The sequence below is a fragment of the Macrotis lagotis genome, chromosome 1 (assembly GCF_037893015.1).
Source record: "Macrotis lagotis isolate mMagLag1 chromosome 1, bilby.v1.9.chrom.fasta, whole genome shotgun sequence".
Classification (NCBI taxonomy): domain Eukaryota; kingdom Metazoa; phylum Chordata; class Mammalia; order Peramelemorphia; family Peramelidae; genus Macrotis; species Macrotis lagotis.
The window spans coordinates 22,897,070-22,924,604 of NC_133658.1; the positions used below are offsets into that span (position 1 = coordinate 22,897,070).

The following is a 27,535-nucleotide window of genomic DNA, read 5'->3' on the forward strand; positions in this document are numbered from 1 at the left end:
CTGGAGGACCTACGTTTGAATTCCAAGTCTACCATTTTACCTTCTTACTTTGGGCAACTTTTTAACATCTCTGAGCCTTAGTTTAACTCTATGTAAAATGAGAAGGGACATTAAAGAACCTATGTGCTAGCCACTGGGGAATATGATGACAGAAATGAAAGGGTGCCTGCCCTCGGGGAACTTCCGATCTTTTAAGATACTTTTCTTCTAGGTTAAAACCAACTTGTTGAGTTTGGTTTTCTAAGCAGCCACCACTCCACCTCAGAGTATCTCATCCATGCAGTCTATATTTCTCCATTTTATTCCCCAAGGACAGCGGAAATAATTGGGGATGGGGTTTCCAAAGGAGCTGGATTTAGGGTCAGACATAAATATTTAGTACTTTTAGTACTTTTGTAGCCCAGATTAAGTCATTTAACACCTCTGAAGTGCCTAAAATGAGGTGGTGGGCCCTCCTGCTTCTAATTCTAGCCTTGGGGCTGTTTTCTTCTGTAAAATAATGTTGTTGGAATAGATATCCAAAAATCTCTTTCAGTTCTGATATTTTATGTTCTGTCTTAATATTTTGTATTCTAAGGTCCTTCCTAGCTGTATCATTCCCTGTTCTAAGGACCCTCCCAGCTCTGACATTCCCTGTTTCAAGGACCCTCCCAGCTCTGACATTCCCTGTCCAAGGATCCTCCCAGCTCTGACATTCCCTGTTTTGAGGACTCTCCCAAATATGACATTTTGTATTTTTTGTTCTAACATTCCACATTTCAAGGTTCTGTCTAGTTTATACCTTCTAAATTCTAAATTCCAAAGTCCTTCCCTTCTCTGAAATTCTAAGTTCTCTACTTCAACATCTGTTCTGCCTTTCTATATTCTAAGTTCCCCACCCGCTCAGGCCTTTTGTTCTCTGTGTCCTAACCTTCTGAGTTCTAAGCATCTTTCCAGCTCTAGATTCTATAATCTTGTATTTTATAAACCCTGCAGGGGAGGCCATGGATGAAGCAAAGCTCCCTTTGAAGAGTCCATCCCTCGTCTACAACCATTTCAAACTTCGCGTTAATATGGGATTTCTTGTGGGAGATGGCCTTGAATGGGGCTACACTAGCTGGGTTGGTCCCCAGAGGGTAGACTCACTGAATGCTTTGAACTGAACTACACAGTCCAGTTGGGGAAGGGGGGCTCATGGAGGACAAAGCTGGCCTCTGGTGAGGGAGGGGGCTCTTGAAGGGGAAGAGTTCTCTCCTGGCCACTGGCATAACATGTCGTAAATGTAAAAGCTGCTAACAGGAAGGAGGGAGCTGCTAGAATTCTCAATTTCTTTAATTTCCTGAGCTCTTTAAAATAAAACTACTTACCTGAGACTGCTGCCCTCCTTCCCTGTGAGAGGGAAACTGAGAACTTACAGAGGAAGACATGATTAGAGCTCCCTAGGAGTTGGGTTTGTGTCTCTTCCACCAACAAAGGATGGGGGCTGGGATCTTCCCCATTAGACCAGGGGCTCCCCAAGGAAAAGGAGCTGGGGGACTTCCCCACCAGACCAGGGGCTTCCTGAGGGCAGGGGACTCCCCTCCCTCATCACATTAGGAATTCCCTAAGGTCAGGGGCCATGTCTGCCCCTCACAGACAGAGGTCCGGATTTTCATTCATTCTAGTTGAGATTTTAATGCATTATTTTCAAGTGACAACTGCCCACAAATTATCTTATTTCAATCTTCTCTATGCATTTCACAGCTCCTAGATTCATGAAACACAAGAGTTGGACAGGACTGAGAAATAATCCAGTCCCACTGGACATGATGCAGATAAGGAAAGGGGTCCAGAGAAGGCAGGGCTGGTCTCCCCACCTCAGGACCTCTCTTCCAGTCTCACCTCAGTGTCTCCCACATTAGAGTGGGTTTGACACAGAAAATGATTTTGCTGCTTTTGTACAGTGCCTTGCATACAGTAACCACTTTATAAATGTTCATCCATGATGATGATGATGATGATGATGATGAAGGGAGTCACCATGTGACCACTGAGGCAGTTCCTACCCTTTCACATAGATGTCACTCATCTTCTCCCCGGTGATGCTGAGGTCATCCAAGATAACATCTTTGGTGTTCCAAATAATGCATCGCAGTAGAAACCTGGTGAGAAAAGGAAGATGCAGATTAACCCAGGGTCCTTGCAGAGGGATTTCAAATGGCCATGGGGGGCCCAAAGTCCACAGAAACCAGGTCCTGGGTCTCACACCTCCTCAGGAGCTCAATTTTTTCATAGAAGAATGCCCCACCCCCAAAGACCAGCCCCCTCAGTCTATCCATGGCAGTGATCTCTTACCATAGCCCTAGATTCACCTCTACTTCCTCCCAACCTTAAGATAATCCCTTCTGACTCCTAAACTCAAACAAAAAAAGCATTGGACAGACCACCCTCTACCCAACAGAGAACAGAAAGTCACCTCTTGGCTTTGCGAGGGGTAATTTTAAATGGCGGTCCAGGTGCTCCAAGGGCCTTTGGAAATAGGTCAATCCACATTTGTATCTTTCCCTGTAGAGAGAGTTGACCCAATAAAACACAGAATGCCTCAGCAGCCCCTTCCCATATGTTGCCTCAGCTCCTGCTCTCTGCTCCCTCTAGATTCCAAGGCAGCAAAATCTAAACCACCCTGTCCCTGGAATTCCCATTGATTCTTACATACATACCCCACTCTCCTCCAACACAAAGACAAATTCTCTAATAACAAAGGGCAGTTCAAGCAAAGAAAGAAAAAGAATCATCCCTGGAAGTAGTAACTCCCCATCACAAGGCATCCTGTATTGAGACAAGGGCCACAGGAAGCTGCTCAAAATAACATTTTAAGACAAATAATTCCCTGGGATAAAGTCCAGTCAAAATCAGAACTCAAGATAAAAGGCCCCATGGGAGCAGAAGCCCCAGGCTACAATCAGGTCATTTCTGAGGAGCTCACTTGTTGGGGAAAGAGTGGAGACAGACCTACCTGGGGTATTAAGTTCAGTTATTTCTACCTGATGGAGCAAAGAAATCTGTTTAAGTAACCTAGGGCAAAATGCTCATCTTCTCATTCTAGTTATATAGAGGATGATTTCTACCTCCATTTATTCCCCTCACTCCTACTGGTCCTGCCTTGGCTATTTAATTCACTGGTTTGAGTTTAAGTTTGATCTATCATGAGGTCAAACCATAGGTTTAAATTTTACCTAGGACCAATTAGTTTCATTGTCATAGCCCCTAATTCCAACTCAAAACCAGTCCCTGAATTATGAACATAGACTGAAACCCAACTCAGTCTTGGTCAGTTAGAGACAATAACATGGTGCCTTACCCATGGGAGATATTCAATTAAAAAGTCATCAAAAGAATGGCAGAACAGTCTAAATGAAGATAGAACCCATGGTACTGGCCTTGGCCTCTGCTCTAAGGCAATGAGATTGATAGAAATGTCTGAGAAAGTATGATTCAAGAGATGTTTAATGGACAGAAGCCTTTCCTGATCCTTCCAACTGCAGGTGGTCTCTCCCAAATTACCTTGCATTTAGTAGCTTTTCTAGGATCTATCCACAGATCCCAAAGGGGTCCTTGGACCCCAAGCTAAGAACCACTAGTCTAAGTCTTAAAGATCAAAGAGCCCCTTCCAGTTATCAACCCTGAGGTCAATGGATTATGTTGGTCCTGTTTTTCTCTTGTCATAATTTTTAGCAGATGTGGTCTCTCCATGTTTTCTTTGCATTTTCAATCTCTAACTATACTCTAAGCTCCCTGAGGCAGGCACTATTCTCTTACAGAGCCTGTGGCAAAGGGCTGAACACACTTGAAGATGAGTAGGGATATATAAGACCATGTCAAGATGTTTAGGCTTTTGTATTCCAGGATGGAGACTGAGATCTGTTTTTAAACTTCATGGGGTGACAATCTTTAGATTTCAGCCACTTCACAGAAAAGATGAAGCCTAGAGAGGGTCAAGGTCTGAAACTTGCCCCAGGGTCACCAGGTAAGTAATTAACAGAGTAGATTTGTGACCCAAACCCTTAATACTGAGACCAGCCCCTAGTCTCTTTACCTCCACTGATCCTGGAAGATGACCATGCCCAAAGATTGGCTTCCTTTGCCCAATGGAGAACTCTTTGCATCTCTCACTTCGCTGGTTATGACATCTTGCCAGCCCCAGGCCTTCACACCATCCCTGATCCTCATCATCCCCTACTTGAGCATCCTCCTCCCCGTAACCTCTGTTTTTAATATAATTTTATCCCCCTACAGAATGTAAACTCTTTTTATTTTTGTCTTTGTACCCACAATGATTAGAAGTGACTTATAAACAATTTATTGTTTATGATTTATTTCCTCAAAAGAGAATTAGGAAGGACTGGGAGAAAGTTATATCCCAAAGTTATATCCCTCGTGTGTCACTAAGAGGAGGTTCAGAGTGTCTGAAGCCTGCTGGGCCCCATAAAGTTGGCATAGGAGAGAGAGGGACTTCCTCAGGTCAACTCCCAGGAGACACAGTTAGCCTTCTCTGCTGTGTTCTTTTGGCAGAGAGTCGAATGGTCTGGGTTTTGGTGACTGTGGGAGTAGATGATTGGACCTACCTGCTCAATGTCTGGCTGCAGAGGGCTGTAGAGGGACCGGCTCTCCACGTGTTCAGGAACTAGGGCCTGTTGCCTCAGGACAGCCAGCGCCAGCCGCTCCTCCACTGGGCCCAGGTGAGGATTTTTGCCATTCTCTGAACCTAAAAAGAAGACCAAAGAACCCCAAGCTGGGGTTAGCAAGGACCAGAGCCAGTTTAGACACTAGATGAGCACCCTGGCTCAGTCCAGATTACTGACGGTTCTACTTGGGTACTTCCTGAGAACCCGAGTCTTCCCTACCCCTAGACTGACCCAATGCCAGAAACTCCACCAGCAGAGCTATGCTCACTGGGATTAAACACTGATCTTTAAAGGCTCCATCTGAGTACAAGTACTCTTCTAGCTTTGTTCACCTACCAGAATGCTTCCCTTCCCCTTCACAGTTTCATCCTTCAAGGCCTCCTCCATGGAGCCCTCCCAGCACAGAACTTTGCACCTGGCAAACACCTGAGACATCATCCCAGTCAAGCCCCTCCTTTTTTCAGATGATACAACTAAAGCCCAGAAAAAGGAAAGGAGTCCTTCATTCAAAGGGCAGCTAGGTGGTGCAGTGGATAGAGGAGAAAGACTCAGCTTTCTGAGTTCAAGTCTGGCCTCAGACACTAGTGTGACCCTGGACAAGTCACTTCACCTTCTTTGCCTCAATTTCCTCATCTATAAAATGAGCTGGAAAATGAAATGGCAAACAACTCCAGTATCACTGACCAAAAAGTCCCAAATGGGGTCACAAAAATACCAGACACAACTGGAGTGACTCATCAACATTCTTTCATGATCACAGCTAGTTAGTGGCAAAGACAAGATTTGAACTCTGATCTCTTGCTCCCAGCCAGGCTCTTTCTACTCCAGTACAAAATCAGTAGAGTCATCTAATACAACTCCTCTATACCCACAGGATTATGAGTTAAGTCATGAAGTACTGGGAGATGATGCCAAAGAATGAGGCTCTCAGTAATGACTTAAGGACCTGGGGCTGAAACTGAGGTGAGCTCACCAATATCTTCAAGGGTGACCTCTGTGTCCTGGAACACCACCCGGTCTTGGTGGTACACAGGGGCTTTGGCCTTGTTCTGCTGGCAGAATGAATGCAGGAGCTGAGTTGGACGGAGCTGGTCTCTCCATTGATTCGGTCCCGAACTAAGACCCAAGAAGAAGTTACATGAAGACAGAGCAATGGGGCAGACTGCACACATGTCTGTATAGACATTCCCATCTTCACCCCCTTGTGTGTGGGTGTATGTGTAGACTCAACCCATAATACCTTTAATGTTGACAGGACCCATGGAGAAGCTGTGGGTCATAGCAGCCCTATGCACTTACATGCAGTAGGTCTGGGGGAGACCACATCGTGCACCAAATTTGGACAGGAATCGGTTCTCCAGGTCAATGACTGTCTCCCCAATCTTCTCATCCTTAGAGAGAAGATCATAATCATATAGCATGATCTTGAGGTCCTTCTCCAGTGGCAGGGTACAGGTCAGTTCATACATCCTGCAGGGAAGCGAGTCAATTAGAAAAGGGTTGAACAAGATGGTGCCTTCCTCATCAGCCCATAGGAATGAAGGAATTTCTCCCTCTGCTGAAGGTCTTAAGCACTTACTGACTGAACCACACATTCTAAGATTGAATTAGCCTCTTCTCCAGATTTTGGTAGGCCTGTTAATGCTCTAAATTGGCTTGGTACTCCCTAAGAGCAAGGACCAAGTCCTCTCCATTGTGGCCTTGCCAATGGCTAAGCAGAGGCAGTCAGTTATGGTTTAATAAGTGAATAAATGAATGTATGAATGACCAAATGAATGAAGAAATACAAAAAGAAATAGATGAATCAATTGATGGGTGAGATGAATGAATGGGTCGATGGATGGGCAGATGATGGGTGGATGGATGGATGGATAGACAGAGGGATAAATAAGGACAGAAGCTATCTCCTCCATCCAGGTAGGTGAATGAATGAATGACCAGTCTTCTATTCTGTTTTGGGAAAAGACATGGCTATGGTCTGCTGATGAGTAGAAAAAAGAGAAGCATGAGAAGACCTTGCTCTTAGCAGAACTGTAACTAGGCAAAGGCAACCAGAGTTTTGTTTCCACAATGCTCAGATTTAGAGATCAGCAGCAGCACTTGGACCCAACAATATAGAAGGGACCATGCTTAAGAACACACACACACACACACACACACACACACACACACACACACACACACACCTGAATTTGCCTTGAACAGTTAACCTGAAGGCCCATGTTCTATGGCTTTGCTCAACATAAAATTAGCCAGACCATGAGTCTGGTTCTTAGTGCCCCCACTCTGTCTCCTCTCTGGGAAAACCCCACCCCCCACCCCACTACCCGCACCTTAACTCTATCTCCAACTCCTGGGCATGAGAAGACTTAACAATTCAATAGAATTCAAGGAGCAATGATTAAAGATGTGCAAAATGTTATGCTAGGAGATACAGTAAGAAAATGGAGATGAAAATAGAGGCACACCAATGGTATCTCCCTGGCCTCCCCCATCTCAGCTCTTCCTGCATCCCTGCCTCCAGCCTGGTCCCCATGTGAAGTCGTTGCCACTGCCTTCCACACTCCCAGTTCATCCTTCGTGGAGCCAGGTACTTTTCACTTACTTTCCAAATACAGGTTCCAGAGTACAGGGGATGTAGTTGTCCTGGTCATTCACGGATTTTTTCCCCACAGAAATCTTGATGTAGGGGTCACACTAGGAGACAGAACAGATAAAAGCAGCCATGATAGATTATCCAACACATCATGAAAATTCCTATTAGGTAATGTGGTGACAGGGAGAGAGTGCTGACTCTGAAGTCACAGGGTCTGGATTCAAATTCTACCTCTGGGCAAGTCACTGAATCTCTCGTGGCCTCCATTTCCATCACTATAAAATGAGAAGTTTGGACTGGTGGGCTTCCAAGCTCCCTCTGTCTTTATCCTCTCCTGCCTTTCTTTATTTTCATTATCACCTTCATCATCATAGCATTATCTCTATCTCTGAACTCCCTTCTGGATTCTTTCCTCTATTTCCCCAGTCTGTCTATAAGCTATAACTGAGGTCAGACTGGGATAGGAGATGTGGGAGGTAGGAAAGGCAGGTTATACTTTCATACAAAATTTGAATTTTTTTTTATAGATTTTTGTAAGGCAATGGGGTCTGAGTCTGGATTTGAACACAGGTACTCCAACTCCAGGGCTGGTGCTCTATCCACTGCGCCACCTAGCCACCCCCAAAATTTGGATATTACACAGAACTCTAGGTGTGAATAAATCCTTGTTGATTGACTGGTATACACTGGTCTTGACCCCAGATCCATGTGGATTATAAAGGGACTTACCAGCTGCATAGACAATAAGACATATCCCTTATTAATATTAATGATAAAAATAATAGCTAAAATTTATAGAATACCTTAGTTTGCAACTCACATTATCTCATCTGATCCACACAACAACCATGAGGAGTAAATACTATTATTATCCCCTCTTTACATATGGGGAAACTGAGGCTGAGAAAGGCTAAGTGACAAGGCCCACTGCTAGCAAGTATACAAAGCAGAATTTTTTACTCAGATCTTCCTGACCCCAGGTCCAATGGTCTGTCCACTATACAGTCGCCTCATCAAGGTCAAACTTCTCAGATGACCATTTCTTAATAACAACTAATTTTAATGTCTGTAAAAACAGAAAGATGGGGCGACTCAGTTACTCCCTTGGGGTCACACAGTTCCTAAATGTTCCTAACAGAATTTGAGACCAGGTCTAGGCTGACCACATGTCCTGTCTCAGCCTATTCCCTACTCATGCTGCTAATTTATACTGTTCACATCAGAAAAATTATCTCTATTCTCCTCAACTTATGCATGCGTTCCAGCCCTGCTCAAAGACCACCTCCTCCAGGAAGCTTACACCGATGGGTGTCACCTTCCTCTGACCTCTTACTTTGTCCTGTATTGAGGGACTCTTGGCTCCTAATTAGACTACGGGCTCCTCAGAGGTCAAGAAGGATCCAAATCCCATTGCCCCTTGACTCGAGGTCCTAGTTTTGAAGGGGACATGGGAGCTGTGATGATACCTTTCCATTGGGGTCCTTGGGCTGCAGGCCAAAGGCTCGAATGATATAAACACGAATGAGACACTCCTGGGGCCCCTGGGCAGGCAGCTGGTGAAACTGCCTTGGAGGCAAGGGGACAGCTGGGTCATCTGGAAGGGGATAGATTTTGAACAGTCCCTGCAAAAAGAGTGGGGTTCCCATTAATACATCAGCATCCTCCCTGTCATCCTGTTTGCCAACACCTCTGCTCTCACCATCCATACCACTGAAGTCACCATTTTGGGCAACATCAGCAAAACTTCCTGACCATTAGAACCAGCCAGTTGATCATTTCCCTCTCATTTTAGGCCATCAAGAAGGGGCTGGATGATTATCTGGCCAGGGGTGTTGATCTCTAGAAGTAATGTAGAGGTTCCTTTAAGATTGTGGGATATTCTATAACTCTTACAGCCCTCACCATGGGAAGTGCTCCCACCAACCCCATTCCCATTCCTATCACTATTACCAGAATGGGCGCCATCCCCACCATCATCATGGTCTTCATCCTCATTACCAACACTACCACAGTCACTGACATCTATTTGGTGTGTATATTCTTCTCCTTGAGATCAGAGATCCCAATAATATCCAACCCTTGATCCCCCCAAAATACCAACTGAAGAATTCTAGGTACCAAAGTGCCCATGAAGGTCTAGTTACCTTGAACTCCCCAATTACAGAAGGGTCTTCCATCTCCTCCTGGGTCTTCCCCCGGTATAGTTTGAAGGTGTTGCAAAAGTCAGACAGACCCTCAAAGCCCTCCACATTCTCCAACTCAGTATCATATACCTGCCAAACAGGGTAAGGATACCAAAAGAGACAAAAGAAGGAAGAATAGGTAAAAGGAAAGAAGGAGGAAAGGAAGAAAAGAATGGAAGGAGAAGGAAGGAAGCCAAAAGGGAAAAAGAACCAAGTAGGGTTATTCAAAAGCAAGGTGCCAAAATAGGAAGGAGAAAGGGGGAGAATGGAAGAAAGAAAAGAAAGGAGGGTAAAGAGAGAGAGAGAGAGGAAGAGATAAGATCAGAGAATATAAGGAGGAAAGAGAAGAAAAAGTTTGAGAGATAAAGGGGAAAATGAGAGAAAGAAGAGGGAGAAGAGGCAGTTGAAGGAAACAGGGCAGAGTGTTTATTCCATGTGATTGGGAAATAGAGTGTATTGTGTAAGGAGCTATTCAAATTATCTAACATATGATGACATTAAATGAATACCAGGCTCAGGATAACTTTGATAGGGCTTTGGGACCTGGGGAGACTATAGTTGGAGGTTTGGGGAGTGTCTAAGGAAGCCTATCTCTATATGCTTTCTGTATGAAGTGCTGCCCATTTCTTAAGGTCCCACTCCACCTCCTCCAAGAAGTCTTTCAGGATTATCCCTACCTACTGATTTATGCTCAGTGTAAGGCAAAACTTCCTGACCATTAGAGCCAACCACAGGAAAGTTGCCCTCTCATATTAGGCCTTCAAGAAGAGTCTAGATGATCACACGGCCAAGGGTGCAAGTCTCTAGATGTGCTGTGGAGGTTCCTTTAAGATCTTGGGATATTCTGTAACTCTTACAGGTCAAACTCTATAATCTTTTTTCATTGTTCTAACCCTAATTATGTTGTGACAGTGTGGAATTCCCCTTCTCTGACTTGACTAAAATATTCCCATAGCAGGGACCATGTCTCTTCCTCCATCCTCTTATCCTCCCTACAAGGTTGTACCCCAGACTGAACTTGGGGAATCCTCAGTGACTTAAAAAGACCCACAGTGGTAAGGTGGCACAAAAAATATACTCACCTGCAGAGTGTCAAATCCTTTCTCCAGGTAGGATCTACATTTTTCATTCTCTCCTATAGATGCATAGAATTTGCTCCACCAATCGATGAACTCCTCCTCCTGAACAGGGGACCAGGTTTTTTTTGGGGGGGGAGGGGGATGGGGAGAGAAAAAGATGATTCAGAAAAAAGAACATGTCAAGCTGAGCTTTCAGTCCTTCACTGAGAAAGACCATGAACCTAGAAAACTCACCCCCTCCAAGAAGCCCTCCCTGATAACAACTGCTTCCATCGACATATGGCTTTATCAGCTCCAGAATCCTAATAAGGGACAGGCTCAACCACATGGCTTCTTGACCATATCTACCCCCATCTCAAACAGTCCACTCTCCTAGACATTCCACTTTCGTTCAGCACCACATTCTATTCAGGCAACACCAAGCTATATTTCATGGCGTCATATTGGCTGTACTCATAGATCAATGTAGAGCCTCAAGAAAAATGCATGTCTTAACTCTGAGACAGATTAGCAATTCCAAAATTAATAATTATAGCTAGTATTTCTATGGGACCTACTAAGTTCCTTAAAAGAACATCTCATTTGATCCCCACAACAACCCTGTGAGATAAATGCTATTAGCCTCATTTTACAGATGAGAATGGAATCAAACAGAGGTTGGGGGCCAATGGCCTGGCCCATAGTAGGGTATTTAATAAATTCTAGATCATTGATTAACTACCTGGACATTCCAGGATTTTCTTCTAGGTGGATCCTCAGCATTCCCACATTCAAAGGTAAGGAGTGGAAGCCACCAGGTGGACCAGTGAGCCCCACAAAAGAAGAAGTACTTGGGATGGTCCCGGAGAAGGACACAGGGGAGGCTAGTCTACAGGGAGCACCTTTATCTGCCTCACTCACCAGAAGAGTCTTCTGCAGCACCAAAGAAATGACAAGAGACTTAAGCAATTAGGTTTGGAGCTGGGGTCTATGGCCAACCTGCCCCCAAGGTTACAAAGCAACAGAGGATGGCCGCTCTGGGGTCGAGTCATGCACCAAACCACATGCAGAGAGGGACACATTAGTGCATGCAGACAGAAACACAAATGTACAGAAAATGCATGGAGAAATCTGAAGTACATATTCCCTTCACAGAGCCTCATTTGCTAGGAATACATATATTACATATGCAAATTCTATATTTACATGTATAGATAGAAACCCAAATAGACAAACACTTAGAAATGTAAATTTATGTGTATGTTCACATAAATGTATACACACAATATTAATGTGTGTACATGCATTTACATGAGAATATGTAAATACACAAATAATGGTCCACATGAAGATCATTACATGTGCAGACATACATTACTAACATAAACACATCCCAACACAGAAACATACACATATTTCCTTTCCTCAAAGAATATTGGCCAAGTAACTGTGTCCACTATGTACAGATAAAATAGAGATATACACACATATAGAAAGGCAGACCAACATAGGCCCATAACTGGACCCTCCTTTGATTCTCCAAAGATCTGTCTAGTCATTCCCCGCCCCCGCCATCAGAGATGGTCAACTCTTTTTTTTTTATTTATTTAAGGCCATGGGGTCAAGTGACTTGCCCGAGGTCAACACAGCCAGGTAATTATTAGGTGTCTGAGGCTGGATTTGAACTCAGGTCCTCCTGATTCCAGGGCCGGTGCTCTATCCACTGCGCCACCTAGTTGCCCTGATGATCACCTCTTGACCCACAGTAGTTCCCAACTTTGGAACAACACATCATTGCAGGGGACCATCTTATTGAATGATCCAGGCTAAATCATGGGCAGGTATACCTTTTGTTAAATTGTGCCTTGAACATATGTATAAATATTTCAAAAATTATGTAGCTGTGGTTTAGCTCCCCCCAACAGAATGCCAACTCCTTGAGAGTGGGATCTGCTTTTTCTCTCTTTTCTCACATCCCCCATGCCTTGGACAGTGAAATTTGTTGAATTCAATATGTATGGAATCAAACTGAACCCTTTTAAAGCTCTATCACAGGATTTTACAATTTTAGAATAATAGGATAGTAGATTTGAAGTTGGTAGAATTCAATCCACTAATCCAACCCATTATTCCTTGTGAGACCACTTCACTTTCCTGAACCTTCCATCCCATCCTCCTCCCTCTTTTCTCTTCTCTCTTTCTGCCTCTCTTCTCCCCATCCACCATATTTGGCAGATATACTTAATATTTTAAGGCCAAGAAAGTGGAGTGATTGTCCAAGATCACCCAGAGAGCGGGATTTGAACCCAGTGGCTAGTGCCTCCTCCACTGTGCTACAAATGCTAATAATGCAACCATCACCTAGGGGTCTTCAACATCCTTTGATATTAAACAGGGATTTTCAGTCATGAAAACGTTGGGCATGACTGTTCAAGGTTCATCCCAAGCCCAAGTTTGTTTTTCCACTGGCTGTTGGCACAGACCCTTCATCCTCCTGGAAGTCTCTGTTGACATTATCACTCTCTCTGTTTACCTTCGCTCCATCCTCCATCCAGCAGAAGCTGGGAAGAAGAGGCAGTCAAGCCAAAAAACTTGGTTACCACCAACAGCTCCAAAGAAAGGTGGCAAAAGAGTGGAGAGAGAAAACTGGAGCTTGAACATCTGAGGACTTTTTTGGCTTATTTTGGGGGGATTAGTGGATATGAGGCTGGAGAACCCAGAATGGGGGAGGGAGGGAAAGAGATGAGCTTGTTGGAAAGGGGGTGGGAGAGAAGAGGCAAAACCAAAGGATAAGCCCCTGAAAATCAGGTTCAGCATCCTGAGAAATGCAAAGCCCTTCCAACCCCTCCTTATAAACAAAGGTAAGAGCTGGCTTCAAATACTGTGGTGGAGAACCAAGATAATATTTGTGCCCTTTAATAAATGCTTACTGAGTGACTACATTATCTCAGAGGCCAGAATTTAAGGAAAATCAGAGGTAGATTTTTGACTTGAGATGAATGTAACCCCAGGCCCAAAGAGTCCCTCACCAGTGAGCTTGGGGACTGGGGTTACATAAGCAAAATTTGCTTCCAAAGTGCAACGAACCATCTCCCACATTAAAATGTAAGTTTACAAAGGGTAAGGAATATCTTTCAACTCTATTTCTCTCCCCACCTCTTAGACAGTGTCCAGAGTATTATGGGAGCTAAATATAGTGTCCATATTTTGATGGATTAGATGGGGTGGGGGGAAAGAGTCTTCCTTCCTGGAGACCATCAGGTAGAGCCTGGATGATCAGAATACTAGGGCTATTGTAACTAGAACTATTTGGGAATATGATTTGGAGTTGATGCTCCTTGAAATCCCTTTCGACTTTGAGCTGCCACAATCCTTATCCTTTGAGAAAGATCAAAAGGACGAAATTAATTGAGGCGATTAGATGAAGATTTAGTCGTAATCCTCAAGTTAAGAATCAAAGCCGAAAGAAACTAATTTCACATTTTTGTTCACGTAACAGGGTAAGGACAGAAGCATATTCTATCTATCAAAAAGACTTCGATGGATGAGGACCCCACACAATGGCAAGGAATTTTGTTTATGGGTAAAAGCACCAACTGCTTTTCAGTGACTCAGAGGCTCCCATGTCAAGGATTCTCTTTCTCTAACTCAGAGGTCTTTATTTGGTGACCCTACCTGATTTCCTGTATGGAGCAAAAGGGGTCAAACTTGCATTGCTTTACAATGACCCTACTACTGTAACTTTCAAAGAACCACAGATTTGGAGCAGGATTCAAATCCCTCCGTTTGCCCACGAGTGAAAGTGATTTGCCCAAGGGAACAAAAAGAGTTAAGTGGAATGTGAACCCAGTTCCACTGACACCCAATTCAAAGGTCTCAACTCTCCCCCTTTTCCAAAAGAGACAGTTTCCTACAACTGCCATGATTTGCAAATGTGAGGGAGCTGCCATTCCAGTCTCCTTTTAGGTATTTGTTGCCCCCCAAAAAAGAAACCCAGCCTCAATTTGCCTTCTCTGCAGCTAATGCATTCCATGTTCCATTCCTTCACATGCTTAAAGGACAGTTGTCGTGCCCAGCCCTGGGGCAGCTGGCTGCCAAGAACCCTCCTTTTCTCTTTGGGAGTCAATGCTCTGTGACTTTGTGACCTTTTCTTGAGAATGATGCTAAAAATCTCAACAGCCCCCAGTGCCTTGCCTTTGGGATGAATATTTGTTGTCTAGTGACCTGATGATGTTCAGGGTCACTTCGAGCCCCTTAAAGACTTGATTCTTTTTTTCAGTTTTTGCAAGGCAATGGGGCTTAAGTGATTTGCCCAAGATCATACAGCTAGGTGATTGCTAAGTGTCTGAGATCAGATTTGAACTCAATCCTCCTGACTCCAGGGCCGGTGCTCTATCCACTGTGCCTTCAAGCTGCCCCTAAAGACTTGAATTTTGAAAAAGAGAGCATGTTCTGCTTCTGGAATGGATCAGTGGGCCAAGCGTGGAGGCAGAGGGAGGGACAGGATGACCCTGTCTGGGCCCTTCTCTTTTCAAGGAGGCAAGGATGGGGAAATGGGGGTGAGGAGTTCAGGCCAACTTCTCCCCATCAGGGTCTGGGGCTCCTGCCAGGCGACAGTCTCACCCTAAGCCATCCCCCCCCCTGCAGGGTGGGCCCCCCCAGGAGACCACAAGAATGTTGGGGGGGAGGGGAAGGCGCCCAGGGCCTGTTCTGGCCTCCAACAACAGGGATCCAATATCGACATCCACTCCAGTCCCTCGGAACAGGAGAGCCGGGAAAGTATGCGCCCAAATAACTTACAGGCTCCGGCTCGGATTCCCTTCGCTGCCCTCCTGCCCGCCTCCACTTGTCATCTGATGGAGGATTTGGATTTGCCACGGCTGACTCACCGAGCCCCAGGCCAGATTACAAGCCATGATAGGCAGAGGGGGCACTCGAAGCGGGCCAAGGCCCCAAGCCCAAGCCCAAGCCCAGCATCCTTGGAAAAGCCAGCTTGGCCACTTTCAAGCCTGCAGGCAAAGTCTGCCAGGGGCCTGCTTTAAAGAACAGAGAAGCATCATTGGGTCCTTTGTCCGGGAGATGCCAATGCGTGAACATTGGGCAAACCTTGGGGTCAGCAAGGCCTGGGTTCAAATTCTACCACCCCCTTTTCCCGACTTCACCTCTCAGTGCCCCCAAGTGATTCTCAAGGCTCTAAATTACTGCTGAGTTGTTGATATGCATCATTGGAAGGAATGTCCACGCTGGGGCTCACTTTCACTGATGCAATCACAAGTCTAGACGAAAAAGTGCCATCGGGGGCTGCAAAGATGATGGAAGATACTTGGTTCTCCTCAATACAGCATCTCATCTTTGGAGGTGACACTAGAAAGTCACATGTCCCTTTTTTCAGTTGTTTGACTGGCCTCCCCCTACCACTCAGATGTCAGACTGGGTCTTGTCTGCATTATCATTCATTTCAAATGAGTTGGTTCTGAATGAATGATATTTGGGTGTCAACACTGTTGTTGCTGTTTTAGTCATTTCCCACTCTTCGTGCCCCCCCTTGGGGGTTTCTTGGCAGAGATACTAGAATGGGCTTGCCATTTCCTTCTCCAGCTCATTTTACAGATGAGGAAACTGAGGCAAGCAGAAGAAAGTGACTTGCCCAAGGTCACCCAACTAGTGTCTAAGACTGGATTTGAACTCAGGAAGAGGAGTCTTCCTAACTCTAAGCCCAAGCTTCTGTTCACTTAGTATTGATGCTGATTGACCTGATTAAACCCAAATTTGGCAAAGGACCTTGTAGAAAAAATTATTTTTATCCACCACCCCCAGAAAAGACTGTGAGACATGAAGCACTGAGATATACACAATCGGAGGATTTGGACTTGCAGGGAGGGAGATGTGGGTTCAGATCCTGCTTCTAGCATTTATTGCTTTTGGATAAGCTACTTATATGTCTGGGTTTTGGTTTGGGGTGGGGCTGACCTTTAAGCTCTAAATTTATGATTCTTGAGATTGATCACAGCTGTGCCAACAGGCGTCCTTACAATGAAGGCTCAAACAAAAACAGGAGGGTAGAGATGTTTGCCCTCTCTAGGAAGTCCTCCCTGATTGACTCTGCCCATTCTCCATCCCCCATCGGCACCCCCTCTTCCAGACCTTTTGTTATCATTGCTGTGTCTCTAGGGGTCCCATTCTTGTCCAGTGTGCCTACTCTGTCAGGTCAGGGATCTCCTGGAAAGCAGAAACTCCAACAAACAGGCAGCACCCCTAGTCCCTAGATACAACCTACTTTGCTTAACTTTGGGAACTGGTTTTTGTACGAGACTTTGGGTGAGTCATTATAGGAAAATCACCCAATCAACAAGTTTTTATCAACCATCTGCTGTGGGCCAGACCTAGGGCACAGAGGTACAAAGAACCAAATAATTCCTTCCGTGGGAAATCTTATATTTTGGGGGGGGGTGTACAGGCATAAGTATTTTTTTTAGGTTTTTGCAAGGCAAATGGGGTTAAGTGGCCACACAGCTAGATAATTATTGTGTCTGAGGTCAAATTTGAACTCAGGGACTCCTGACTCCAGGGCCGGTGCTCTATCCACTGCGCCACCTAGCTGCCCCATAAGTATATATTTTTTAAAATCAAATGTAAGCCCCCTGAGGGCAGGGACCGGTTTTATTTTGATTTCCTCAAAAACCCTTTGCTTCTTAAGCCCAGGTGCACAGATCAGTCAATCACCTTACAGCCCTGGTTGCCACCACTCTGACCCATGGGAGATCTGACCCAGAATAGGGTGTGACTGATTCTGACTCTGATGCTAGTCTTATTCCCTCTGAGGGAGGGGAGGAAGAGGGAAGGAGCTAGGGGGCTGGGAAGTGGGGAGTGGGAAAGGAAGAGAAGATATGAATGGAGAAGATATGCTTGCTTATGTCAAAAGTGCCCCCCCATCTCTCCACACCCCAAACGTGACTCCTTCTCAAGCCATAGTGTCTCCTAGCTGACTATAGTTGACTCAAAACTGGGGCAGAGATGCGTGGCTGGTGAGGGCTGTGGGAAGGCTGGAGAGGTTGGCTCTGGACAAAAGCCCCAAGAACTGTCTCTTCTGAGAAATCCTTCCAGATCTGCAGCTGCCTCTGGGGCCTAAGGCATTCACGGACCCATCAATCCCCTGCTGGTCCTAATTAATATGCTTCCATGGAGGAAAGTTTGGCTTCAGAAAACCACACTCTCAGATCCCTGTACTGACTCCCTGGTCAGGGGACAACTCCAGGTAAGTCATAGACTTCAGCTCTAGAGCTGAAAGGGAGTTGGGAAGCCATGAGACCTTCCTTTGACACATAAGGAAAGCCCAGAGAGAGGAAGCAATTGCCCTAGGTCACCCAGCTGGTAAGGAACAAATCTGAGCAAATCAAGTGTTCTTTCCACTGAACTGTGTGGTTTTATGTTCCCAGACTTTGTCTACTGATTCTTCATCTCTAAAATGAGGTTAAGGGATAGTTACGGGACCCAAGGGATAGAATCCTGGCTTGGGGTCCAAATCTGGTTTCAAATATGTACTAGCTGTGTGATCTGGGACAAGACACTTAATCCTCATTGTCTCCAAAAAAGATATGGAGATGAGCACTACCTATGGTTCCTAGGAGCCTTACAAGGAACGTATTCTATGAAGAGGAAAGAACTATAAAGATAGGAACTATATATGATCATCACCTTTATTACTATTCATTAAGTATATGATAATTGTATCATTTATTTTAGTATTATATAATTTTGTCCCTTATTATAAATTTCAATTTTAAGTTATCTATCTTGTCTCTCTACCAGATTGGGGGATGCTCAAGAGAAGAGAACCTACCTAGCCCATCTCACTGGGAGCTCTCCAAGGGCTGGGATCCTGTCCCCCTCTCTAAGGTCCTGACTACTCTGGGATTGATAAGGGCCTAAAACTGGACTCAGGATTGATCAAAGTAGAATTTGTCAAAAGGCATTCTCCCCAACCCCTAAGTATCCCACTGAAGATATCCATCCACCATGGAAGAAAGGCTGCTGGAGTCAAGGAGGGTGAATAGCTGAAGATGAGGAAGGTTGGTAGTCCTTGTCCCTTCCTCCTCCTCCTCCCTTCCATGTCAACTCCATTGCCAGTGAGGTGATCTCAGATTCTAAAAGGCCTGAATTAACCTTCTGGGTCCAACCTGGGTGACTCACAGATTGTAAGAGTTGGAAAGGACATTGGGGTCATCCAATCCAATATCCTCCTCCCTTGATGGAATCATGGAATTTGAGGGTTAGAAAGTCCAAATCTCTCAATTCACAGATGTTAATGCAACTTTTTCAAGACCATTCAGGTAGGGAGTATCAAAGATATGATTAGAACCCAGGGCCCCTGCCTCCTGAGTCAGTGTTCTCCTCACTGTACTGTGTATCTCCCTCTACTTCCAAGTCTCAACTTCCTCATTTGTAAAATTTTGTTAATGACATTCTCAGGTCCATTCTCACAAGGTTGTTGCAAAGGAATTATTAATAAATTAGTATATTAGTAGAATGAAACTCCTCAAGACCAAGGACTGTTTCATTTTTTTGTCTTGGTATAGCATTCATTCCAGTGTCTGACTAGGACCTTAACAATTGCTTGATGAATGATTAGATTATAGATTGAAATCTATAAGACTCTAAATAAACATGCTACTATTATCATTATCTGCATCCTGCCCATCCCAGCTCTCAAGGTCTGATTCCAACTGGGTCCCTAGGACTCACCAGTGGTAAGAGCTCTAGGTCTACAGACTCATTGTGATACCCTTCTGTGCAAAGTAGCAAGCACCTCAGAGAAAAACCCCAGAGCATCTCTCAAATGTGCTGAAGACTGACTGCCATTTTGGGGCTCATCCATATTGTGAACCCTTCTTATTGCACAGATAATTGAGAGTTGATATTGGATCTCAAAGAGCATACATCCCCACTCTCCCCCCACCAAAAAAAGGGTTAACAATACCTACATGGACACCAGATGAAGAAGACGTCAAGTTAATGGGGGCTGAGCCAATCATACCATCTGCAAGCTACAAATTAAACAGGTAAGTTAGAATGGAGTTAGAAAGACCAGCCCTGGGGACCAGAGCAATCTTGGAGGAAGCAGGAGTCATTCTCTCTTCCCACTCCCTCCCCAACCCCAACAGGCATCCTCTGGGTCCACCATGTTAGTCTCTACCACTCTCTACCCACAGAATCCATGCTCATTCCCATGCTCAGGCATCCAGTTGGATCCATGGATGTCATGACCTAGACAGAAATTAGTTTCATTAGAATAGAACAAAACAGAACAGAACAGAATAGAACGGAATGGAACGGAACGGAACAGAACAGAATAGAACAGAATAGAACAGAACAGAATAGAATAGAATAGAATAGAATAGAATAGAATAGAATAGAATAGAATAGAATAGAATAGAATAGAATAGAATAGAATAGAATAGAATAGAATAGAACAGAATAAAACAAACAGAATAGAACTGAACAGAACAGAACAGAATGGAATAGAATAGAATACATTCCTCATAGAATCAGGAATTGTTTTGAACTGCCTTTCTACTCCTGGGACTTAGCTAGTGCCAGTCATGTCATTTAAAATGTCACTTAGCTGGTTGATTGACTTAAGGAAGGAAGATATGATCATTTATTCAGCACCAGGCCAGAGCCCATTTTATAAATATGATCTCATTTGACCCTCATAACAATCTTGTGGGGTTCTTATTATATCCCCTTTTTATAGATGAAGAAACTGAGGTAGACAGAGGTTAAGTGACCTACTCCAAGTCATACAATTAGTACGTATTTAAGACCAGATTTGAACTTAGGTCTTCCTGACTTCAGGTCCAGCCACCCTATCTCTAAAGTTAAGAAGGTCTTAGTTCATTGCTTTATTAATTGATTCATATCAATAGAAAAATACTTAGCACACATAATAAAATAGATTGCTTTTATCAAAAGCATTTAAATTTGCAAAATACTTTATAAATGTAATTTTATTTCATTCTTATCACAACCCTCTGAGGTTTTTTAGATGTTTTATAGATGAAGAAATTGAGGCAGACCCTGGGTTAAATGACTTCTCTAGGGTCCCATAGCAAGTAAGTGTCTGAGGCAAGATTTGAACTCAGGTCTTCTGATTAAAAAGGGCCCAGCACCCTATCCACCTCCAATACCCCTCAGCTATGTTCACAGGACCATAGATCTAGAGCTGAGACCTCAGAGAGCCCCTAGACTCCACCCCCTCATTTTACAAATGAGGAAACAGAGGCCCAGGAGCTGATGTAGGTTCTCAGAGCTATAAAGACTCTGAGGAGGTATGTGAGCTTGGGTTTCTGTTGACTCTAAGGTTCTTCCTATCCAACAGTGAAAAGAATCCTATATCTTGATCTGAGTCAAGACAAAAACACTACCAGGGTTAGGAAGATGATCCTCTCACTGGTAAGCAGCTTCCCACTGTAGATACTGGGTCCAGGGGGCCAGCCCCACTTCTTCCTGAATAGAATGTTCTGGAGTAGAGAATGACTTGGAAAGAAAAGACTCCCTCAATATGGAAAGCAAAGGATCCATGGGCCAGGGATTTGGAGTTAGAATCCTGAAAAGAGCCAAGGGATGACGCTTCTCCCCAAACACTGGGATCAGGTACCCTCCTGGGAAATGGAAGGAGGGAGGGGAAAATGAGTCTCATGTTATTCTTCTTTCTCTGTCAGGGAGTGATGCAGAAGGTCCAGGGATGGGAGGGAACACCCACTGCTGAGTTCAGGCAGGGAAGAGAAGTAGAGAAATGCAGACTGGCAAAGTTGGATAAGACTTAGTCCCCTAGTGCCCCCCTCCACCCCACTCATTTTACAGAGGAAGAAACTGAGACTCAGAAGAAGTGAAAGAATGTGTTTTTATAAGTGAAGCAATTAGATAACTGAATTAGAGCTGGAAGACCTTAGAGATGGTATAAAGTAAACCGTTTGGGGGGGAGTCTGTATCTCTTTGTCAATCTAGGGAAGCCCAGTGACCCTTCTCAGAAGCATGGTTTTAATTGAATCAACTGAAATGCATAGGAGTACAAAGGAAATCCATCATATTGAAATACAATCATCAACACAAGTTTGGGGATTGCTTAAGAGCCTCAGATCTAATCCAATCTTCTCATTTCATCAGTTCCAGAGAGACCACATGGCTAGCTCAGCATCATAGAGTTAACAAACAGAAATGCTCAGATGAATCAATCAGGCAGATTTGGGGAGGGCTGGGGGTCAGTCCCTTGCCTGTGAGGACCCTGAGAAGAAATGTTGGATGGTCGAATGAGCATGAGTTTGGGAATCAGGAAACTTGGATGCCAAACCCAAACCTAGTACTGACTGACCTTAGGAAAATCACCTAAGCTCTCCCAACATCTCTAAAATAAAGGAGGCAATTAAGTTCATATGGAAAAGAGCATTGAATTTGAAGATGAACTGGGTTCAGAATCTGCTCCTGATGCCTCCTCCCCTGGATGACCTTAGGCAAGTCATCAATCTCCCTGAATCTCAGTTTCCTGACTTGTAAAATGAGAAAATGGGACCAGACTAGATGGTCTTGGAGGCAGCTTCTCCTCTAGATCTGGAATCCTGTCATTCAAATCTAGGCTCTGCCCCTCATTGCCTTGTGTATTTGGCCGAGTCCCAGAATCTCCCTTTTCTGTTAGTGAGGGTGATTAAAGGGGAAGTGTCCTCTCAAACCTCAGAGTCCTGCCTAATAAGAAGAGAAGTGAAGGAGATCATAATCCTGATTGACACTTGTCTATCCCTTGAGGTTTGGGAAGGGTTTTACATACAACTACTACAAAACCCATTTTACAGATGAACAAGCTGAGGTTTAAAAAATATTAAGTGATTTAACATCTTAAAATCTTAATTTTTCCCAGAGTTCCACAACCAGGTGGAACAATGAATAAATCATTGATTCTGAAATTGGAGAAATCTGAATCCAAATCTCAGATACTATTTGATCCCAGACAAATAACTGAACCTCAGTTTCTTCATCTGTAAAATGGAGATGATAATAACCCCTCCTTCCCAAGACTGTCGTGAGATCAAATGAGGGAATATTTGTCTTGCCATCATGATTATTAAGCCTCTGAGTAAGGACATGAGCTTAGATCTGCCACATCAACTCCTACCAACTGTTACTTCCAACTCCAAAACCTATAAAAAGATTTTGTGGATCAAAAGGTCTCCTAGAATCTCAGCTCTAGAACTGGGAATGTCTTAAGAGGCCAGTTAACCTCTCACTTTACAGATGGGGATCCTGAGGCCAGGATATAAAATGCCCCTAGTCACAAAGTTAGTGAGGGTCCCATGGGGCATCAGCCAGGGTTGGATGAGCTCACAGTCCTGGAGAGATTGACTGGTCAGGGTGTCTGATCCCTTCCAGCAGTGACCACAGAGTCAGGGCGGCCCAGCCAGCTCCACCCTGCCCCTCCCACTCCTCTTAGGCAGAATTTTGGCCCAATTTTCTTTTTTAAGGAAGGTCAGAGACAGAAGGAGAAGGTCACCGGGAAAATAGAGAGGAAGGAAAGAAATAGAACTAAACACAGGGCTGACCAAGGTCCAATTCAACTTCCGAAATTACACGTTCCTGTTTGGGATTCAGGAAGGGACTGAATGTTGTGAGGCTTGGGGAAGAGCTGGCTCAGGCAGGAGCTGTCCAGAGAGGGAATCATCTCACCCTGGCAGGGACCTGAGGGACCAGCCGGGCCCACCCCAACTGTCAAGTCTGTCACTTCTCTGTCAAGTCATTCACTAGAATGGAAACTCCACGAGGACAGCCCCAGCCAGAGTCTGCAGACGGCTACCATCAGGTCCTATCTTCTCCCACCTTCCAGATAGCACTGAACAAACGAGGGGTGGAGAAGCCTTGATACCTATTTTTTTTTTAGCGAGGCAATGGGATTAAGTGACTTGCCCAAGGTCACACAGCTAAGTAAGTATTAAGTGTCTGAGGTCAGATTTGAACTCAGGTCCTCCTGACTCCAAGGTCAGTGCTCTATCCACCACCTAGCTGCCCCCTAGATGCCTAATTCTTCATTAAGATGGGAGTGGATTAGGGTGAGAGTCATCTCCTACCAACCCCAGCCTCCCCAGTCCTTCCTCGGCTGAGAAGCAGTGGAGTCTGGGGAAATAAGCTCTGCCAGCCTCCCTCCCCAGCCCTTTTGGGCTGCTTCTTCCCTCCTGGCTTCTCAGAGACTGTACAAACCCTTCTTGAGGCAGTTGGGTCCAGCTCCCGTCTGGGCGTGTGGAGGGGATCTGGTGGCGCCAGCGGGGACAGGGGCGCGGCCAGCACGGGAACCGTCTGCCCACCACATCTAACCGGGCCTCTGGTCGGGATGCTGAGGGGAGGGCCCTTGCCAGGAGCCCCACCCCAGGCCTTCAGGGCTTGTACTAATAGACCTTAATGAGGAGCAGGCCTGGGGCAGGAGGAAGGAGAGGGAAGGGAAAGGGGGGTCACCCAGGCCTCCTAAGGAACACCCCACTGCCTTTCCCCTACTGTCACTGGGGAGACCGCCCGGGGTTCAGAAAGTTCCAAGGACAAAGAAAGAGAGACCACATCAAGAAAGGGTTTGAACTCTGTATGAGTGTGCACATCTGGCTGCGTTTCTATGGGTGTGTGTCTGTATACATTTTATTTGACATTTCTCCATCAAGACAAAGGATCACAGTTCTCAAACTGCAAGGGACTTCAGAAGCCACCATGAGTCCAACCTCTTCTTTTGATATATGGGGAAACTGAGGCTCAGAGATTAAATGGTTTGCCTGAGATCATACACTGGCTAGAACTAGATCTAGATGAAGCCATAGTCTGACTCCTCATTTACCAGATGAACAATCTGTAGCCCAGCAAGGAATGATTTGGCCAAGGTCACATAGGTCATGTCAAAGGTGGGATTTGAACCCAGGTCCAGGCTAATGTTTGTCCTTCATTCTCAAAGACGACTGACATCAGGGAGGTGATACCATATCAAACACGTGAACTGGAGTGGGGGGCGCGGTGCTCTGCTGAGTCCCCAGCCTCACTTTCTCCTTCAGAGCATCTGGGTCCAGTGGCCAGATATAGATCCAGATGACTGGAGATGATCCTGGATGTGAGGCGATCAGGGTGAAGTGATTTGCCCAAGGTCACACAGTTAGTGACAAGAAAGAGTGAGGGATATCCAACACTGAAATTCCCACTGAGGAACACAGATTCTGAAGCGCATTCTCGTTCTCTCTCATTCTCTCTCTCTCTCTCTCTCTCTCTCTCTCTCTCTCTCTCTCTCTCTCTCTCTCTCTCTCTCTCTCTCTCTCTCTGTCTGTCTGTCTCTGTCTCTCTGTCTCTGTCTCTCTATGTCTCTCTCTGTCTCTGTCTCTCTCTGTCTCTGTCTTTCTCTGACTCTGTCTCTGTCTCTGTCTCTCTGTGTCTCTGTCTCTCTCTGACTCTCTGTCTCTCTGTCTCTCTGTCTCTCTGTCTATGTCTCTCTCTCTGTCTTTCTCTGACTCTGTCTCTGTCTCTCTCTGTGTCTGTCTGTCTGTCTGTCTGTCTGTCTCTCTCTCTCTCTCCCTTCTCTCTCTTGTCTCTCTCTCTCTCCCCCCTCCAAAATACTAACACCAGCTACATTCCCTTTTGGGAACCATCACTCTCCCATTCTCCCTTCCTTCAGGAGTTTCCAATCTTATACAGATATATTGAAGACAGAGGAGAAACAAGCAAAACAAAAGACAGAGGAAACCCTGAAGTCTAGCTAAATTACCAATCTCCCTCATCAAGAATTTTCTATTAAAGAAATACGCATAAAACTTTGAATCCCTTTCTATAGATTCTAACGACACCTACAGGTCCTTGGTACAATGTGAATTGATGGAGCTCACCCATGAAGATCCAATGAAATAAGAAAAATGTTATAAATATTGTGTTGTGTTATAAATATTAAAATTCATGTTTACAACTGGCCATTGACAATTACCACAACAAACCCTAAGTTCTTTCAGAAAAGATCCATCCAAAATACAAATAAACCTAAATTAGCATTATTGAACAAAGTTCAACGAGGAATTGATTTTCCCAAAGCATGCTGGCATTGGACATCATTTAGGAAATTAGATGGATAATGTTGACATTATTCCCCTAAATGAGATGGCATAGCCTCTGATTTGACTACACGCCAATATTAAGAATACAGAGGATTAAAGATGGACCAAGACTCCATCTCCCTGATCTAGAAATATTCTCTGGTCCTCAATTCAAACCAAAATGCTTTCTGGAGAGAACTCCAGAGGGCAGATGGAATGGTGGGCCTGAAACACAGGCAGAGCTCAGAGCAATCATTTAAGATTCTGCCCAGTGACTTTGATGGATCCTCAGATGGCATGAACTCAAGGTCCTTCACCATCCTAGCAGACATCCTCTAGAGTCTCTTAGACACTTTGCAGTGCTTGGTTCCTAGAACTGAACACAGACAGCAGATGAGGTCTGTCCAGCCCAGAATCAAAGGGACTATGGCGTTCTTGGTTCATAAGACCATCCTCCTGGAGGTTAGACCTCTCTTAGTGTACAGCTCAAACTCATGTCTGCTTTTGGGTGGCTCTGTCACACCCCTGAGAGATTATTCCATTCTTTGTATTGTATTCCAGACCTAAAGCCATGTCTGGTCCATAGAAAGCACTTTTAAAAATACTTGCTGGGGAGGGGGGCAGCTAGTGGTGCAGTGGATAGAGCAACTAACCCTGGAGTCAGGAGGACCTGAGTTCAAATCCATCCTCGGATACTTGATACAGGCTAGCTGTGTGACCTTGGACAAGTCACTTCACCCCATTACCTCACCCCCAAAAAACCTTGCTAATTGATCAGTTTGTTGAGCTTGCAAACCCACTAAAACCCAATGAGCTTTTAAACAGTTACTTAATGTCTCTCTCCATTTTGTGAGATTGAATTCTCAAAACTCAACTTTACATTTTTCCTTGTAAATCCTATCTTCTTCAATTTAGCTCAAGGCACTCCTGTCAAGGAGATTCTGCCTTTATTATTTAGCTTTTCCAGTTCCATATCATCTGAAAATTTAATAATCTTTGCCTTATTCTAATTCATTGTCGGGGACTGCTAGGTGGCGCAGTTGATAGAGCACCGGCCTTGAAGTCAGGAGGACTTGAGTTCAAATCCAGCCTCAGACACTTAATTACCTAGCTGTGTGGCCTTGGGTAAGCCACTTAACCCCGTTTGCCTTGCAAAAACCTAAAAAAAACAAACCCAAACTAATTCATTGTCAACAATCTTTAAAAGTTTCTTTTTTGACTGATGTGGAAACTGATGTCTGAAAGTGAATCAACTTGCTCTATGTCACCCAGGGAGTAAAGGACAGGGTCCGAATTTGAACCCAAGTCCAGGGGCAGACATACTTTTGAACCTTGGAGATGACATTCACATCTCTAAGGACTTGGCACCATTTCTCTCTCCTTTCATTTATGTGTTTATCCCAACCTAGGAACCTTCTCCATAGCTGACTTTGTCACTCTGCATTAAGCTTTCTCCAGCTATTCAAGCCCATAATATCTCCTTGATGGTTGAGCTTCATTATTTCTGGCTATTTCATGAAACACCTAGATTGGGAAATGCTTCAAGATAATCAATATGCCCTTCCCTTGTTGCCCTCAGCACAGATTGTACACAGGTACCAAATAAGTCCTTATTTGGCTGGTTGATAGATTCAGAATAGGATTAAAGGCTCTATCAGTCATTCATATCTTAAAATACCTGGTCAGCATCCAAAAAGATCTCAACAGGAGAAATGCCACATCTGGCATGTTCCTGAGAGAAAGAATCTGATGATAGAGATGTGGTTGATGGTAGTAATTATGGGTATGGAGATGGGGTGATAATAGCAGGGGGGATGAAGATAATGATAGCAGTAGCAATGGTGGTGATAGCATTGATGGTCATGACAACAGCAATAGTGGTTATAGTGATGACGGTGATGGCAATAGTGATGGCAGTGATGGCAACAGTGGGGATTAATAATCATAGAGTGGGTTCTCGATT

At 44.7% G+C, this 27,535-nt stretch overlaps 1 protein-coding gene across 19 annotated transcripts in view; it reads right to left on the bottom strand.

Annotated features, from left to right (window-relative positions):
- DYSF (dysferlin) overlaps positions 1-27,535 on the bottom strand; it is a 256,063-nt gene that overhangs the window by 24,303 nt on the left and 204,225 nt on the right. For 10 of the 19 annotated variants that reach the window (XM_074195818.1, XM_074195810.1, XM_074195853.1 and 7 more), the window contains 10 exons: positions 19,462-19,524; positions 10,505-10,603; positions 9,384-9,512; positions 8,706-8,861; positions 7,249-7,340; positions 5,943-6,113; positions 5,617-5,759; positions 4,584-4,723; positions 2,435-2,523; positions 2,025-2,120 (listed from right to left, as the gene is read on the bottom strand). In XM_074195818.1, coding sequence (XP_074051919.1) covers positions 2,025-2,120; positions 2,435-2,523; positions 4,584-4,723; positions 5,617-5,759; positions 5,943-6,113; positions 7,249-7,340; positions 8,706-8,861; positions 9,384-9,512; positions 10,505-10,603; positions 19,462-19,524 — 1,178 coding nt within the window. The remainder of the gene's footprint in view (positions 1-2,024; positions 2,121-2,434; positions 2,524-4,583; positions 4,724-5,616; positions 5,760-5,942; positions 6,114-7,248; positions 7,341-8,705; positions 8,862-9,383; positions 9,513-10,504; positions 10,604-19,461; positions 19,525-27,535) is intronic. The other 9 variants (XM_074195800.1, XM_074195909.1, XM_074195895.1 and 6 more) reach the window with 1 other exon arrangement.